This window comes from Rattus norvegicus, chromosome 2, assembly GCF_036323735.1.
Source record: "Rattus norvegicus strain BN/NHsdMcwi chromosome 2, GRCr8, whole genome shotgun sequence".
In the NCBI taxonomy this organism is placed as follows: domain Eukaryota; kingdom Metazoa; phylum Chordata; class Mammalia; order Rodentia; family Muridae; genus Rattus; species Rattus norvegicus.
Genome location: NC_086020.1, coordinates 156,266,737 through 156,285,151, shown reverse-complemented (window position 1 = coordinate 156,285,151; position 18,415 = coordinate 156,266,737). Strand labels below are relative to the sequence as shown.

The window sequence follows — 18,415 nt, the reverse complement described above, 5'->3', positions numbered from 1 at the left end:
ATTAAAATCTGGTTGTTTTCCTGGAGGCCCATTTTCTCAGATGGCCAAATAAATTGTTTAATTGAAATTGGTGGTTTCCAACTTTATCATGAATGATTCCACTTTGATATTTAGCCTCCTGGTCTACGGAGCCCTAGGAAGTAACTTAACCCAAAACAATGTCCTCCTGTAATTTTTATTTCACAAATATAACTTTTGTTTCACAATGCTGGTCTCTTTAGAGATGTCATGCATTTGTTTATACAACGACCTCTGGACATGTGCAAAAGTGAGCTTCTGATACTTTCTTCTCATAGACACAGCTTTCCCCACAAAGTAACGCCTTTAGGTTAGACAGTCAGCTTCTCTTTCCCTGTTGCAACATAAAAGATGACTGCAATTCACACATGCAATTTATTAGCTCTAAAATACTTTAAAAAGAAACTGAAAGAGAACTGGGGGTATAGCCTAGTTGGTAGAGTGTTTGCTAGTGCTCCTGAAGCCCAGGGTTGGATCCCAATGCACATAAACCAGGAGTGGTCAGTCTCACAGGCCTCTATCCCAGCACATCACTCAGAAAGATCACCAGTTCAAATCAGGATCAGAAATTGAAGCTAACTTGAGATATATAAGATCCTGTCTCCAAAGAAATTAAAGCATGGACAGTTCACTCAAATTTTAAAACATCTAAACAAAAGTCAACATTTCTAATCTTCTTAAACATTTGAAGACTCTATCAACCCAGGATTCAAATTTCTATATGAGAAACTTGGACTGAGGTAAATGTATACTTACGGATCTGGTGTCCACACAACTGGGACCACTCCTTTTACTCACTTGCCCTGCCCTAGAGTGGTTAGTTTGAGGCCTAGGACTTCCCCATGCTACTGGAGTTTTATTCAACAAATATATGTCCAGGTAAAGAATGAAGAAACTATAGAATGAGGAAGTGGTCTTGAGATAAGGCTCAAATATGAGAGACTATGAGAGCTACAACTCTATTATCAAATCCTTACGTAGAATACATAAACTTCCATTAAAGTAACTTTTTATCTATTCACCACAAACCATTACCTCTCTGTACTCATCATTTCTCCCATCCAAGTATTAACCAGATCTGACCCTGCTTAGCTTCCAAGATCAGATGAAATCAAGGTGGTATGGCTATAGAGTATATTCATCATTTCTTTACAATGTACTTTCATATTTAAAAAACATTATTTTATTTTTACTATAATATCTAGGAATTTACTATCTTTGTCAATCATGTTTCTAACATGAATTGGAAGTTGAAGTGTTGTAATTCCCAGGTGAAGAATAATGGGGGGAAATTGGAGAAACAAAGCAAGAGCTGAAAATCATCAAAACATCAAAAACTGAATTGGACAACAGAAGACATATAATTCATATACTTTTTGATCAAAATTCTGGTAGAGAAAAATGATGGTTTTACTTTAAATGATGTCATTTGCTCTCATTTAATCACAAAGCAATCATGTGATGTGGGTTATATTTTAGTTATCTCTTATTTCATAAAGAAGTTGCCCCAAGTTTAATCACACAAAGCAATGAGCCTAGTATATGATTATTTGTAAATAAGACTATTGCAGTCTAATATTATGGAAATATTTCTTACATTCTAAGAAATGTAACCTGCCTTCAAGGGAACAATGCTATAATCAACCTTGTCTAGGATTTCCCATGTAATCAATATTGACAATCTAAACTAATGAAGAGCTATAATCTTAAATTCCATACGCCTTTGATGACCCCCAACCCAGAAAATGGATGTATACCGTTTGCTGAAGTCGGCAAATGCAGAGGTTGAAAGCAACCTTCTAAAATGAATATCTACTTATGGATATTGGTTGGTGGACGACGATGTTCGTAGACTACTCATCTAGGTCAGTTGGAATCAGTGACTCAATCCCTCGTAAAATTCTGTTGAAGATTTCTGTTAAGGAATGTCCCATTCCTTCCCTCTGTGATGATTTCTCTACAGTTCAATAAAGGCAGAGAGAAGTCTTTGTGAGGGACAGACACACAGGCATACAGTCACTCAACATATAAAGACATACAGGGACAGGGACAGATTCACAAGACAGCCTTCAGGCAGGGACAGATTCAGATTCACAGACAGACAGACAGACAGAGGAGGGAAGACACGGGAACATGAAGTAGAGGATTCAAGTCTGTACTCACCCTTGGTTAAATGACTGTAAGAGGAAATGTTGTGAATTCTTTCCTTCATGTGACACCAATGCCCTATCGGTAACTCAGGGTTAATCACTAATCATTTAATCAGTGCAATGAAAACCTTCATGATGATTGGTGAAGAGACACACTCCAACCCCAGAAGCCCTCATGAGTTCCCTGAATCTTTTAGGGAATCTTCTCTCAGGCCAACCCAGGATTGATGGCTTCAGTGCAGACAAGAACTTCAGGACTAGCAGTATGAAGCAGAATTGGGAAATTATCAAAAATGGAAAGTTGCTTTAGAAGACAATAGACATACCTACTCACCTCTCCGAGTGAAAGTGGCAGGTTTAACACACACACACACACACACACACACACACACACACACACACACACACAGGTTTTCAGCACCAGGGTTAAGTTAAAATTGAGGTGCTCAGAAAAGAGATATGCTAAAGTGTGGGTATGGGCTTCCCCAGGGGCATCAACAATTAATTGTCTCACCATCAGCCATGGATATTATATGATGTCTCTCAAATTATATCTTAAACATTGCAAAGAAAAATGTGTGTGTATGTGTGTGCGTGTGCGTGTGCGTGTGCGTGTGCGTGTGTGTGTGTGTGTGTGTGTGTGTGTGCCTTTGATGGGTTATAGGATGACTCCCGGCAGTGATGCCTTAGGTAGAATTACAATAGCATTAGGATTGTATTAAGGGATTTTGTGTGTGTCCTTTCCTTTTAAATGTGGCTCCTGGTGAGATTCCTAGGAAATTGCATGTTTACAGTCAGGAAGGGAGAAGACCTTAAACAGTTGTCAGTTGTGCTGGGATTCTTGTTGCTTATGTGGAGAAGGTTTCCACTAGACTTTCAGGGTGGGAGGATTGTTTTTCTTCTCATGTCTCCATAATGTTTCCCATCATGCCTGTCTTAGTCAGGGTCACTATGGCTGTGATGGAACTATGATCAGAAGCAAGTTGGAAAGGAAATGGTTTATTTAATCTACACTTCCACAGCTATAGTCTGTCACTGAAGGAAGTAGGGCAGGATCTCAAGCATGGAGGAACCTGAAGGCAGGAGCTGAACAGAGGCCATGGAGGGGTGCTGCTACCTGGCTTGCTCCTCACAGCTTGCTCATTGTGCTTTCTCATAGGATCCAGGACCACCAATCCAAAGATGGCCCCACCCACAATGGGCTGGGTTCTCCCACATGAATCACTAATTAAAAAAACGTTCCCTAGGCTTTCCTCCAGCCCCATCTTATGGAAGTGTTTCTAATAAAGGTTCCTTCCTCTTAAATGACTTTAGCTTGTGTCCAATGACATGAAACTAATTAGCAACACTGCCTCAATTACAAAATTTAAATAATACTATATATATGTAATATATATTGCACATACTATATATGTGTGATATATACATTTCAAAATCTATCCCTGCTATTTATCCAAATCTTCTAATATAATCATATAAATATTTGCATGAAAAGGTAATATACATATATATGGTATAAATAACATGTCAGGAAAAAAAACATTTTCCATGGGAACCAGTTTTCCCACCCCTCCATCACAATCTTCCCTTACAGTGGGTTGTGGCCTTTGGCAAACTGAGAGCTCTGTGGCTCAATTTCTTCCCTCTGTCTTTACTTCCCTTTTGTGTTTTCCTCATTCTTCTTCAGGGAAAAAAAACTCATTTAAAAATAACAGTTGAATTTTATGAGCTTAATTGTGTTCTTAGGGTGCCCTATATGAACTAGAAAATAAAAATGCATTCAATTTTTATACTAACATTTTGGAGGAAATTAAGACCATGGTATAACAAAACATAAATTGCTATCACAGGCTTTGCCATATTACAAATTAAACAGTTGGCTGTAGTACACATAAAACATCTGCTCGCCCAAATTAAAATGAATGAGAAACTAAAGCAGAATGGCTTTTTCCACTTAATCCTGTAGAAGACAAATCATATTAGGAAGGAGGCATGCGCAGTAAAAACATCTATGTTGCAGGATATTTGAATGTTGCAGGATATTTGATCATACCGTGAACCCCAAGATTGCACGAGTCACTGAAAAGCCTTGTTGGGTGTGACTCAGCCCTAGCATACACCTTTAATCCAAGAGCTAAATAAAGTCAATGCTGTGTCCAGAGGTGAGCAAGTGTCCAACGTGACAGGGAGTGAGCATAAGAAAATAGAAAGGGCGTTGAACTGAAGGAGAAGGAACTTGTCCCCTCTGGAGTAGGAAGGTCAGTGGTGCTTTCTCTGCCTCTCTGAGCTAACAGACTTTCACCATGGTGTCTAGCTCCTGAGCTTCCATTGGTAAAATTGAACAGCTAGGATTTTTGGACTGAACAAAGGGACCCCAGTGGAGGAGTTAGAGAAAAGTCTGAAGGAGCTGAAGGGGTTTGCAACCCCGTAGGGAAAACAACAATGTCAACCAACCGGACTCCCTAAGAGCTCCCAGGGACTAAAACCACCAACCAATGAGTACGCATTGGGGGACCCATGACTCCAACCACATATGTAGTGGAGGATGGCATTGTCCAGCATCACTGGGAGGAAAAACCTTTGGTCCTGTGAAGGCTCATTTCCCAATGTGGGAAATGCCAGGGTGTTGGGGTGAGTGTGGGTAGGTGGGGGTGGGAGCATTCTCATGGAGGGAGGGGGAATGGGGATAACATTTGAAATGTAAATAAATAAAATATCCAAGAAAAATAAAATTAAACAAACCAACCAACCAACAAACAAAAAAACCCAACAATACTGTGAAGGAGGACTGCTGAGTGAAAACATGTTATGAACAGAGACACATGTCGTGAAAGCATGCCATGAAGGAGACACGTGTCGTGAAAGTGAAAGTACTCTATCAAGGGGCCGAACTAGTGTTCTCAGGGCATTGCCTGTTAGTAAGCTTAGCTCAGTAAATTGAAACAACTGAAGTAGTATCCTGGGGATCTGAAGGAGTTGCTGACTGTGGCTGCTTAATTAACAGCTGAATAAAGCCACCAGAGAACACTAATTCAATAAAGCAACACAAGCTGCAGGCTTGCTCTTAGTCCCCAGACCCTGCAGGGGACTCTGGCTGGAGCTGGACCACTTTCTACTTCTGTGCTTCGCTCACCTCAGCTACTCACTATCTCAGCACACACACAGCACAGGAGGGCCACACAGACATCATTTTTGAATTTTGGATTCTAGACTCTTCATACAACAGGAGGGGACACAAATAATTTTTTGGAATAGTTCATCATCAAACATTTGAAAGCCAGAAAGGCAAAATAAAACTCCAGGTCCGGTTTCTTGAGAGGGATATAGCTAACCACTACCTCTTCCCTTCCCTCTAGTTCTCCACACAGACTTTTGAACTTATCACCAAGGTGACGATATTTGCTGAGTCCTGATGTGGTTTTGCTCTTTGTGAATCATTCTGACGCACTATAGAAGAAGAAAAAGAATCCTTCCTGCCCCTTTCTAAAGCGCACACACTGTTATAGTTTAGATATAAAATCTGCCCTCAAAGATCCAGAGTTGAAGACTTGGCCTCCAACGCTCAGAGGCTAGGATTTAGGGAAGTGATTCTATCATGGGGGCCTTTGGCTAATTGGGGTTATCCAATTATGGATTCATACTTTAATGTTATTAGGATGTGGTAAAAACTAGGAGTTGGGGCCTACTTGGAGGAAACAGAGTCACAAGGGTGCTGTGTGCCTTGAGAGGTAGATCTTGTCCCCTGTCACCTCATGGCTCTACTTCCTGGCCACAATGAGCTGAGTATTGCTCCTCCCTGCGCCTTTGCCCCAGTATACTTCCTGCCTTTCCAAGAGCCCAGAGTGACCATGAACTGAAACTCTTGAGTCAAAATAATTCTCTTTCAAGTTCTTTTAAATTTATTTATTTATTTACTTTTCATCCCAATATAAAGCTCTCCACCCCCCCCAGGACCCTCTCACTAAAATTCTCCTCTCATCCCACCTTTCCTTTCTCCTCTGAAAAAGGGGAGTTCCTCTGGGCATGCTACACACACACACACACACACACACACACACACACACACACACAGAGGCACATCAACTCACTGCAGGATTATGTGCATTCTCTCCCACTGACCAGACAAGGGAACAAGACTCACAGGCAGCCATGCAGAGACAGCCCCTGATCCAATTGTTGAGGGATCTACATGAAGACCTTGCTGCATATCTGCTACATATGTGCAGGGGACTAGGTCCATCCCATGCTTGATCTTTGGTTGGTGGTTCAGTCTCTGGGAGCCCCCTAGGGCCTAGGTTAGTTAATGCTATTGGTCTCCCTGTCGAGTTCCTGTCCTCTTTGGGTCACTCAATCCTTCTCCCAACTCTTCCACAAGATTCCCCGAGCCCCATCTGATAGTCGGCTGTGGGTCTCTGAATCTCTTGCCATTGTTTTAATTTATTAATGTATTTTGACACACTGAGAAAAGCTGAAAGCAGAGTGAAGCTCGAATACTGGATTATCTTCCCTCTAAACCCGATAACATTCATCAAATTATTCCATAATTTTTCATTCCCAAAGGTAAAGGGGATGATACAAAGTAGTGAAAATTATTTTCAACTGTGTATATCAATACAATTGTTTACATAGTATTGGTTAATTTCTGGATTCTGCAACAAAATGCCTAATAGGAAGCAATGTAAGGAAGGAGAGAAGGGCACTCTTGGTCCACAGTTCAAAAGCATACAGTCCATCATGGCGGAGAAGGCTTGGCAGTTGGAGTGAGAGACTGGCTGGTCACACTGTGTCAGAAGTCAGAAGCAGAGAGTAAATAGGACACTGGAAAATACAACCTCCTATTGTACCCTCAGTGACCCATTTTCTCCATCTCAGCATTTCCAGTGGGTTCTAATGACTTCCCAAACAGCATCACCAGCTGGGAAACAAGTGTTCAAATGCATGAGCCTAAGGGGGACATTCCACATTTGGGACTCTTACTTACTGTCCTTTTACTAGGAAGAGGTATCATAACCAAAACAACTGTTAGAAAAAGAAAGCATTTAATTAGGGTCTTGCCTATAGCTTCAGAGGTTTAGTCCACTGTCGTCATCCCAGAGAGTATAGCTGCAGGTAGGCAGGCATGGTGCTTGGAAGTAGATGAGAGCTCACATCTGACCCATAAGTCGCAGGCAGAGAGAGAGACTGGGCTTGCTTGTGGGTTTTTGAAATCACAAAGCCCATCACCAGTGACATATCTCCCACCAAGACCAAACCTATTCCAAGAAGACTACACGTACTTTGACAAAGCCACATCTCCTAATTCTTCCCAAACAGTTCTACAAGTTGGGGTTTTTTAAAGAGTGCTTCCTTGGGGCTGGAGAGATGACTCAGAGGTTAAGAGCACAGACTGCTCTTCCTGAGTTCAATTCTCAACGACCACATGGTGGCTCACAACCATCTATAATGGGATCTGATGCCCTCTTCTGGTGTGTCTGAAGACAGCAACAGTGTACTCACATACATTAAATAAATAAATCTCTTTTTAAAAAAGTGCTTTCTTACATCTCACACAACAAATTTATCTCTCCTTGTCTAAGGAGTACTGAGTTATGCTAACTCCATGACAGGCTGTAAACTGGCAGTTTAAGCTTACGTTTTTGTTTCCCAGAACTGGAAAAGTCTAAAACAAGTAGCCAATCAGGAAGCTGCCCTACCACCTATCCTGAGTCAACCTCCATGGGCAGCCAATCAGGAGCTGTAGAAGCTGCCTGACCACCTAGCTTGAGCCAAGTATTTAGCTCAGTGGTAGAGCGCTTACCTAGGAAGCGCAAGGCCCTGGGTTCGGTCCCCAGCTCCGAAAAAAAGAACCAAAAAAAAAAAAAAGCTTCCCAGGTCCCGCAGAGCCTCAGTCAATCACAAATGCATCTATACCCCTGGAGATAGAGCCAACCAATGAAAGGGAAGAAAGGTAAAATTCACTCATTTCTACCCTAACAGGCTTTAAACTGACCCTACAAAGTTCACACCCCTACACAAGGTTCTCTGCAGAATAAATGCTCTTTGCTGTTGCACACTATTTGAGTCTGGGGCAGCATTCTTCACGAGTCATGGACCTTTACAATAGGTCACTCTCCAGCTTAACCAAGTCAGGTTGATAAGCTGTATTTATTGCCATTAAATCCAAAATAAAATTCTATTAAAAAGGACAAGAAATTTACATCAGGAAGCCAACTACCACCATCTCCTAGCTAGGAGGACAGAAAGACTTGAAGGTGTCATGATGAATGCAGAGAAGAAAGGCAGATGGATTAAAGCCATGTCAAAGAACTCGATAAAATGGGAGTAACAGATAAAGATAAAGCAACATAAGAATAGCTGATATCGAGACAGAAGGAACACCCATTCAGAGCCTGCCCCACATGTGGCCCATACATATACAGCCACCCAATTAGACAACATGGATGAAGCAAAGAAGTGCAGGCCGACAGGAGCCGGATGTAGATCGCTCCTGAGAGACACAGCCAGAATACAGCAAATACAGAGGCGAATGCCAGCAGCAAACCACTGAACTGAGAACAGGACCCCCGTTGAAGGAATCAGAGAAAGAACTGGAAGAGCTTGAAGGGGCTCGAGACCCCATATGTACAACAATGCCAAGGAACCAGAGCTTCCAGGGACTAAGCCACTACCTAAAGACTATACATGGACTGACCCTGGACTCTGACCTCACAGGTAGCAATGAATGTCCTAGTAAGATCACCAGTGGAAGGGGAAGCCCTGGGTCCTGCTAAGACTGAACCCCCAGTGAACTAGACTGTTGGGGGGAGGGCGGCAATGGGGGGAGGATGGGGAGGGGAACACCCATGTAGAAGGGGAGGGGGAGGAGTTAGGGGGATGTTTGCCCGGAAACCGGGAAAGGGAATAACACTCGAAATGTAAATAAGAAATACTCAAGTTAATAAAAAAAAAAAAGAAAAGAAAAGAAAAAAAAAGAATAGCTGATATCCCAGAGAAAACCCCAAGACCAAACTAGGAAATGCATTGTAAAAGCTAAATAAGGGGCTCGAGAGATTGCTCAGTGGCTAGAACAATTGCTGAACACGTGGGAGGATAAGTTCATATCCCCCCATGCACCGTGTAGAACCAAGTGTGTAGCACACGTCTGTAAACTTAGATGAGAGATGGGGACAGAGATTCTTTGGAAGCTTGTGGGCCAGCTAACCTGGCCTATGTACTATTGAACAAAAAGAGACCTTGCCTCAAACAGGATGAAAGGCAAGGATCGACACCAGAAGTTGTCTTCTAAGCTCCACAGGTATGTCATGGCTTACGCACATGTAGAGATTAAAATTAATTGCTAAAGTGTGCTGGCAACAAGCCTAGTGGTGAAACACTGTCTCAAAGTACTAAGTCAGGGAATGATGGGTTAGAACACATAACAGCCTCTGGCCTCTACATACATGGGCACACGCACATCTACACACACATGTATGCATAGACCATACATGTATGTGCCACATAAGCACACACACACACAAGCAGGAGATACTAAAACTTGCTTTCTGCACAGGCATAATAGCAGGCTATGTGCCAGCAAAGCAAGACAATGGCCATTTGCAAAAAAAAAAAGGAAAGAAGAGTGATCTCATCAGAAATCTAACATTGATGTCACCTTGCTTGATCTTGGACTATGATCTCCAGATCTATGAGAAATTAAATTATCCAGTCTTCCCTGATGTTGTGTGCATATAAGTGTGAGCCTGTATGTGACTGTGGATATGTATGTGATGACAGTTAATTTAGACAAATAGAAACATCTGTAAACTTTGTAAATAAAAAAAACCTTCTTGATCATGAGACCAAGTCAATCAAAAAACAATTCAAGATTTTAAGTCTCAGCATTGAAACGGCCATAATAAAAGGGAAGGTGGTAAGCACTGTCCCTGTTTAATCCTAATATGAAGGATGGTTGAGGGCTCAGCCCCAAATAAGCCTAGTACCTGTGAGGGTTAGGAAACAGTAAGGAAGAAGGGGCAGAAAGAACCAGGCATGGACTGGGGAGATGGCTCCGTGGTTAAGAGCACTGACTGCTCTTCCAGAGGCCCTGAGATCAATTCCCAGCAACCACCTGGTGGCTCATAACCCTCCGCAATGGGATCCGATGTCCTCTTCTGATGTGTCTGAAGACAGCGACAGTGTACTCATATACATAAAATAAATAATTCTTTAAAAAAAAAAAGACATGGTGATGCTCACTTTTAATTCCAGTACTTGATAGGCAGAGGCAGCCAGATGTCTGTAGGTTCAAAACCAGCCTGGTCTACATAGCAACTTGCAGGCCAGCCAGGAATACACGATGAGACTGTTTTGTTTTGTTTGGGGCTTTTTAAAAAGAAGGGGTAGAAAGAATGTAAAGGCCAGAAAGAAGGGAGAGACTGTGAGATACCTTCTTCCAGACCTCACGTAGCCGTGGCAATCCCGAGTTCATAGCAGCAGCTATGCTGGCACTGGGTCCACATGAGCTAGGTTCACCCAACAGTCAGCTACAGGTGAGGAAGTGGCTGATGAGGTCCTACCACTTCCTGTTGATGTATTAGCAACTAATAGATTGTGCTAGGGAGAAGCTACTGTACAGCTGTGCACCCATTAGTGAACACACCAGCAAAGTTCCAGACCCAGCGTCATACAGATGGCCTTAGTTAAATACTGTGGGACATAAAACTAAAATTATGATTATGGGGAAGAGATCTGTAGGAGGAAGGTGAGCTGGTGGGGCTGGAAAGGGAGAACAGGAGAAGGTAACCAGAATGCATTATAAACCTGCATGAAGTTGTCAGAGAACAAAACGTATTAGTAAGAAAATGAGAAATTAAATTATAAAAATGAAAAAAAAAAACAGAACCCATGTGATCCACAAAAGAGGTTTACAGGCAGCAGCAACAGCAGTGGCTATAAATTTTAGGGCTTACATAATGTAATTATTACTAGGATGACTTCAAATTCTCAATGGTTCTCATCATCTTTTGTCTTAATCTAAAGGGATCTAACCTATGTCTCAGTAGTAAAGAAAGTTCATCCAAAATCAACTATTCTTTCGGAAGTTTCGCTTTTTAAAACTTTCTTATGTAGGTTTATAGTCACATGAAAGATAATTCTGAGATAGTTTTTACATAAATAATCAATAATAAAATAAAGGAAAAAAATCAGTAGTCTATTGAACTATGTTGGGACAGAGGTCTGTAGGGATCAGAGTATGTGTACATAGTATGGCACTGCCATAGATATCCAATGTGGGCCAGGATGGCTGAAGCTAAGCATCTTGCAGGGCTCAGAGTAAGTGAGCACAAAATGGCTGACACTGGATGTCAGGGAGCCCGAAAGTACATAGTAACGCAATTTCTGGTGGAATGTCGCTTTTGTGTGACTTATGTATAAATATGGCCTTGGGTTGGAGGTCTGCATCTTGGCTTTTACCAGCACCCACCTCTGTGCAGCCGGTGTTCTGGTCTGTGTCCCTGCCTATGTGTGGCTGTGTGTGACAACGTGTGTCTGGGTATCTGATGGTACCGACATGTCTAGTAAGTAACATATATGTCAATAAATAATGTATGTCTTATTTGCCCATGGCTCCCCATGATCTCTTCAAAGTCCAAGCCTCCTGTGACCCTTTTCCTACTGTAGCCTTAGAGATTTCGAGAGTCCAGACCATGGTAAGTTAACTGAACTTCTCAAGTCTTATGGGCCTTCCTCTTCCCTGCAGCAGGGAATATTTTAATTCCAAGGAAAGGACACAATTAAAGTTCCTAGCTTTGCTCTCCTGGATGTCTTCCTTGCCTGAAGTCACAAGGTTGCCTTTAGGACTTCTCTCCAAATCCAACCATTAAAAAAAGAGCAAAGGAAGGAAGGAAGGAAGGAGGGAAGAAGGGAAGAAGGGAAGGAGGGAGGGAGGGAACGAGGGAAGGAAGGAAGGAAGGAAGGAAGGAAGGAAGGAAGGAAGGAAGGAAAGAAAGAAAGAAAACGATGTATGCGTGTGTCTTTTTGTCAGGGAACACCTAGCTTCCCAGGGTCCCCTCCAAATGACTTAAATCTGTACTTCATTGACCAGAATTATGTTGTCCGTGTTCGCATGGACAAATGGCCTGAATGAGCAACACTATTTTATGTTGAAACCACATGTTGTATATATGCCTCTATGTATAGTTTCCGTTTTCTTTTTCTTTTATTAAATATATTTCTTTATTTACATTTCAAACGTTATTCCCTTTTCCGGTTTCCTGTCCATAAGCCCCCTTTTGCCTCCTGCTCCCCCATAAGGGTGTTCCCCCATCCACCCCTCCTACACTCCCCTCGACATTCCCCTGCACTGGGGGTCAAACTTGGGAAGGACCAAGGGCTTCCCCTTCCCCTGGTGCCCAATAAGGCTATTCTCTGCTACATATGCAGCTGGAGCCCGGGTCAGTCCATGTGTAGTCTGTGGGTAGTAGTTTAGTCCTGGAAGCTCTGGTTGGTTGACAATGTTGTTCTTATGGGGTTGCAAGCTCCCACAGCTCTTTCAATCCTTCCTCTAAGTCCCACAAAGGGGGTCTGCTGTGGTTTGCCCTGGAGTTATCTGTATTTTGATGCTAATTCCACTGCCCTGAAGATGGCTGCCTAGTCAGGTACTCAGGACTCAGGTGACTTCATCAGAAACTTCTCCCCTTTTAATTTGTAAAATACAGGCGAGGGACAGTACAGGATAGGATGAGGCCTGTCATTTGATGAGAAGGAAGGATGGACGGGACTAAGTCTAAGGGAAGAGGAGGAGAGAGAGGGAGAGGAGGAGCCGAGGGATAACATGGAGGCTGACGTTAAGATTCCACGCTCTACATTTACAGGTTGTTATGAATGTTCTTAAGTGATGGGTGAGTACAGGCTTTGTAGGTTTAGGTGGGTGATTATGTCTTATCAGTTGGATCAAAGGTTATTGTGTTGTGTGGTCTTTCTTGTGGAGAATTGAATTTGGTAGTGAAAGACCCCCGAAGGGAGCCCCCCACTCAAGTCTCGGGAAAGACGCGCACCCAGTAGGACACAGACACCGACCTGCTGTAATCACACGAGGAAGATTTATTGTAAGCGAGATGAAACGAGAGCTCAGGCCAGCATGCTGGGGTCGAGACTCATACGCCACACAGGGCCCCTACTTCTTCTTTTTGGGTAGCTAGGCGGCTTATTATTAATTTTTAATCCTTCAGTAGTGTGTGGGGGACTACGGTGCCAGACTTAGTGGGGGATAAAACACAGCATTTTAGTGTTTATATTTTTATAACAAAAGGGATCCTGTTCTCAGTTCAGTGGTTTGCTGCTAGCGTTGACCTCTGTATTGGACATGCTCTGGATGTGTCTCTCAGGAGAGATCTATGTCCGGTCCCTTTCAGCATGCACTTTTTAGCTTCGCCAATCTTATCTAGTTTGGTGGCTGTGTATATGTATGGACCACATGTGGGGCAGACTCTGAATGGCTGTTCCTTCAGTCTCTTCTCTAAACTTTGCCTCCATATCCCCTCCTGTGGAAATTTTTCCCCCTTTCAGAAGGGGTGGGAGCATCCACATTTTGGTCATCCTTCCTCTTGAGCTTTCTGTGGTCTGTGGATTGCACTTTAGGTAATTCGAGCATTTGGGCTAATATCCACTTATCAGTGAGTGCATATCATGTGTGTTTTACTCTGATTGGGTTACCTCACTCAGGATGGTATTTTCTTTTTTCTTTTTTTTTTTTATATAGAAAAGCAATTTATACCGTTATAAGCACTTACACAGTTAGTCATGGAGAGTTAACAGGCCTGATGGTGAGACAGGTTAGCCAAAATGGAGATGGCGTCAAACTATAGTGGTCAAAAGCAACGTTTATCAAGGATTAATTTAATCTTAGACACAAATACAAACTAGCAATCCACTCTTTCTCAACATGACAGTGCACCAGTGGTACAACTGCCAGGAAAAAAATGTACATCTTTACAACTTGGTGGTCCCCAGTTTAAAAAAGAAAAAAAATTAAGAAGAAAGAAAGAAAGAAAGAAAGAAAAAGAAAGTAAAAACCACACACAACAAAAAACAGACTCTGTTCAGCTATCCAGCCACAACTGGAGCCACCAATGGAGGCTTTGCTGAATTAAGCCCCCCAGTTAAGATTTAGAAAACACCCATGGTTTGGGCTAATAGCATTGTTGGTGGGACCTATTGAAGTTGGACAGCTGAACAAATTCTGTGTCCCAAACCAATGTTAAATCCATCTCAGGCTTCAGGGGAAAACAAGGAGAGTCTAAAATCACACGTGCAGACATATCTAGGATCCTTGTCCTTCTGGATCCACACTTCCTTCAGGGTCTTCATCATTATAAATGTTCTCTGCCATCTGCCACACTTGCATGATATTGTCTTCTGATACAGAACAAATTACCCAAGGTTCATTGGGATTCCAGGAGAAGTCAGATATCTTAGCAGTGTGACCACCATGAATAAACAACAACTCTGGTGGGCCATCCTCTGCATCTTCTGGGGACTGTTCTTCTCCAATTTTACTTAGATCCCAGACATTCAGCCGACGATCAGTGCCACTGGAAGCTAAGATAGTCTCATTGTGAGGTGACCATTGAACTTGGAATATTTCATCCTTATGTGATTCAAAGGAATGCAACTTGAGTTTCAGATTTCTCAGATCCCACAAGGCAACAGTCTTGTCAGGTGATCCCGAGGCAAGAATGAACTCACTATTAGGATTGAAAGATAAGCAATTCACTTCAGCTGTGTAAGCATCAACCGAGTGGCTTGGCTTGGAAGTATTGTTTGAACGAGTATCCCAAATCATGAGTTTTTGGTCATCAGCAACTGACCCGAACAGAGACTCATGGAGCAGATGCCAGGAAACGTCCTCCACTACTGCTGTGTGCCCTGTAAAGATGGTCTTTGCACCCACCACTTTTCCTTCTTTGGGAACTGCACTGATGTCCCACAGGCAGATGGTATGGTCGTCTGAAGCACTAAGTAAGTACCCGCTGAGATATGGATTCCAAGAAAGCCCATAACCTTCCTTCTGATGCCCACGGAGATGCAAGTCTGAGTTGCATTCTCCAGAAGGGTCTGGTTTAGAAGGGTGCTTTGTGTAGTCAAAAACAAGAACATCACTGGATGGAGTCTTCGTTGCAATGATGCAAGGGTTCTGAGGCATGTACCTGGCCCTGTTTACTTCTCCTTCATAGTTTATCTTGATTTCTATTTCAATTTTCCCACTGACAGAACCAAAACCTCCAAATTCTCCTTTTTCACTGTCATAATAGGATGCATCAAACTGCGCATCGTCATTAGGGAGCTGGACACTGGCTATCACAAGGTGGTGTGGGAGCCATATTGGATTTGGGCCTGGTTGCTTTGTCACTGTCTGGCCTTAGTCTTAGATTGTAGGATCAAAAGCCTCTCCCTGTAATTTACGGCACAAGAAGTTTGCATTCACGGAATGTTTTCAGCCAGAACAAGACCCTTCTGGGTCTCCAGCAAGGTTTGACCCCTGCTGAGCCCTGCCTTTGCATGTGGAAGCTTTTTGTCCCCTACTGGGAACACTCTGGCCAGGTACTTCTCACCTGAGTCAAAGAATTAGGTTGGCCTTCCTGGTTATTTTCCTAATTTATTCAGGTCACATAGTCGGTCCTTTGTTACCGAAGTCTCAGCCAGGGTTCCCCACTGTGCTTGGCAGATTCCTGCTAAGTGGTGTTCTTTGGATATATAGTTTGGTCAATAAAGAAACCAGAAGGTCTCTTCTCTTCTGGCTTGACATGAATAACCTGTGTGTGTGTGTGTGTTTCTTTCATCCCACAGGCTTTCGCCCGATTCTCGGTACCGTGTCGGTGCTGGCACCAACAAGGTGGTTTTGTTCATCTGATGTGTGTGTTCCCAGGACAAGCCGATGAATGCCGAAATCTTTCCCTTCAGGCCTGGTCACATCTGGAAGCCACTGGGCAGTTAGGCTGGGCCACTCCAGGGCATGGGTCATCACCAAATCATAAAGAAATGGGGTGTTCTTCCATATCTTGTACTCCTCGTTGATCACACGTTCTTCCACCACGTCCTCAAAGGCCACTTCCTTGTCAGCCATGGCAGCAGGAGAGCCAGGAGGGGTTGGGGGATCCCGGGGTCGTGCGTTGCAGGAGGGGCTGGGAGGCTACCAGGATGGTATTTTCTAGTTCATTCCATTTGCCTATGAATTTGATGAAGTCATTGTTTTTTATTGCTAAGTAGTACTCCATTGTGTAGATGTACCACATTTTCTGTATCCATTCCGCTGTTGAAGGGCATCTGGGTTCTTTCCAGCTTCTGGCTATTATAAATAAGGTTGCTATGAACATAGTGGAGCATGTGTCTTTGTTGTATGTTGGAGCATCTTTTGGGTATATGCACAGGAGAGGTATAGAAGCTTTGCAGTTTTGTGAGTTCCCATTTGTCGATTCTTGATCTTAGAGCATGAGCCGTTTGTGTTTTATTCAGGAAAATTTCCCCAGTGCTCATGTGTTCAAGACACTTCCCCACTTTTTTTCTATTAGTTTGAGTGTATCTGGTTTGATGTGGAGGTCCTTGATCCACTTGGTCTTAAGATTTGTACAGGGCAATAAGAATGGATTGATTTGCATTCCTCTACATGCTGACCTCCAGTTGACCCAGTACCATTTGTTAAAAATGCTATCTTTTTTCCATTGGATGGTTTTAGCTCCTTTGTCAAAGATTAAGTGACCATAGGTGTGTGGGTTCATTTCTGGGTCTTCAATTCTGTTACACTGATCTATCTGCCTGTCTCTGTACCAATACCATACAGTTTTTATGACTATTGCTCTATAATACTGCTTGAGGTCAAGGATGGTGATTCCCCCAGAAATTCTTTTATTGTTGAGTACAGTTTTCGCTGAGTTTTTTGTTATTCCAAACGAATTTGCAAATTGTTCTTTCTCTATAATCTCTATAAAGAATTGAGTAGGAATTTTGATGGGGATTGCATAGAGTTGAAAGAGCATACCCCAAAACGGGGAGCCGCGTCTCTCGCTCCGATCGCAGGGTGGGGTGCCCCCAGGAATCACGAGGAGCCATTCTTGATGTAACAGCAAGAGGTAGCTTTATTAACGAGATCCCAGGTCTTAGCGGGATCCCGGGTCGACACATATCTCACACAGGAGACAGAGGAATCGACCCCGAGCTTCCAAACTCGGGGGTTTATATAGGGGAGGTAAGGGGCATTCGCGCGGTTACATATGATTGGTCAATTCAAAAGGTGCACGGTTACTTTCGGCACGAAATTACATCAGCAAGGAGTACGTGCTCTCTAGCAGCTCGGCAGGCAGGTAGGGTGGCTCATCTCACTCAGGGGGGTGAAGGAAGGGGAGGGGGTGGCTACGGATGGTCAGTGTCCTTGGGGCTGATAGCTGGTTTGGCAAGTCCTATCTCTGGCTCTCCCTCAGGCACGTCCCGCCCTGCACATCCGGACTCTGACAATGAGCAACCTTTATGAAACTCTAGTTCTGCACATTCGGGCTCTGTAACCTTTATGAAACTCTAGTTCTACAGAGTCTGTAGATCGCTTTTGGCAAAATGGCCATCTTTACTATATTAATCCTGCCAAGCAATGAGCATGAAAGATCTTATCTTCTGAGATCTTCTTCAATTTCTTTCTTCAGAGACTTGAAGCTCTTATAATACAGATCTTTCATTTGCTCAGTTAAAGTCACACCAAGATATTTTATATTATTTGGGACTATTGTAAAGGGTGTCACTTCCCTATTTCTGTCTCAGCCCGTTTATCCTTTGAGTAGAGGAAAGCTACTGATTTGTTTGAGTTAATTTTATACCCAGACACTTTGCTGAAGTTGTTTATCTGGTTTAGTAGTTCTCTGGTGGAACTTTTGGGGTTAGTTAAGTATACTATCATATCATCTGCAAATAGTGATTCTTTGACATCTTCCCTTCCAATTTCTTTGACCTCCTTTCTTTGTCTGATTGCTCTGGCTAGGACTTTAAGTACTATATTGAATAAGTAGGAAGAGAGTGGGCAGCCTTGTCTACTCCCTGATTTTAGTGGGATTGCTTCAGGTTTCTCTCCATTTAGTTTGATGTTAGCTACTGGTTTGTGGTATATTGCTTTTACTATGTTTAGGTATGGGCCTTGAATTCCTGATCTTTTCAGGACTTTTATCATGAAGGGGTGTTGAATTTTGTCAAATGTTTTCTCAGCATGTAATGAAATGATCATGTGG

General features: G+C 42.8%; 1 protein-coding gene across 1 annotated transcript; it reads right to left on the bottom strand.

Moving 5' to 3' along the window:
* Nucleotides 1-14,188: 14,188 nt before the first annotated feature.
* Nucleotides 14,189-16,346, bottom strand: Rbbp4l1 (RB binding protein 4, chromatin remodeling factor like 1). The gene is made up of 2 exons (XM_063282899.1): nt 16,042-16,346; nt 14,189-15,513 (listed from the first exon to the last, which is right to left on the bottom strand). The coding sequence occupies exons 1-2, from the start codon at nt 16,270-16,272 to the stop codon at nt 14,470-14,472; spliced, it is 1,275 nt and encodes a 424-aa protein (XP_063138969.1). The 5' UTR covers nt 16,273-16,346; the 3' UTR covers nt 14,189-14,469.
* Between the last annotated feature and the right edge of the window lie 2,069 nt (nt 16,347-18,415).

Bases quoted from the DNA above. Each gene is read 5' to 3' on its own strand.
- Rbbp4l1 (XM_063282899.1), bottom strand. From the start codon at position 16,272: ATGGCTGACAAGGAAGTGGCCTTTGAGGACGTGGTGGAAGAACGTGTG. The intron at 15,514-16,041 runs CTTGTTGGTGCC...CTCCCACACCAC, and splicing joins CATCAGATGAACAAAACCAC to CTTGTGATAGCCAGTGTCCA.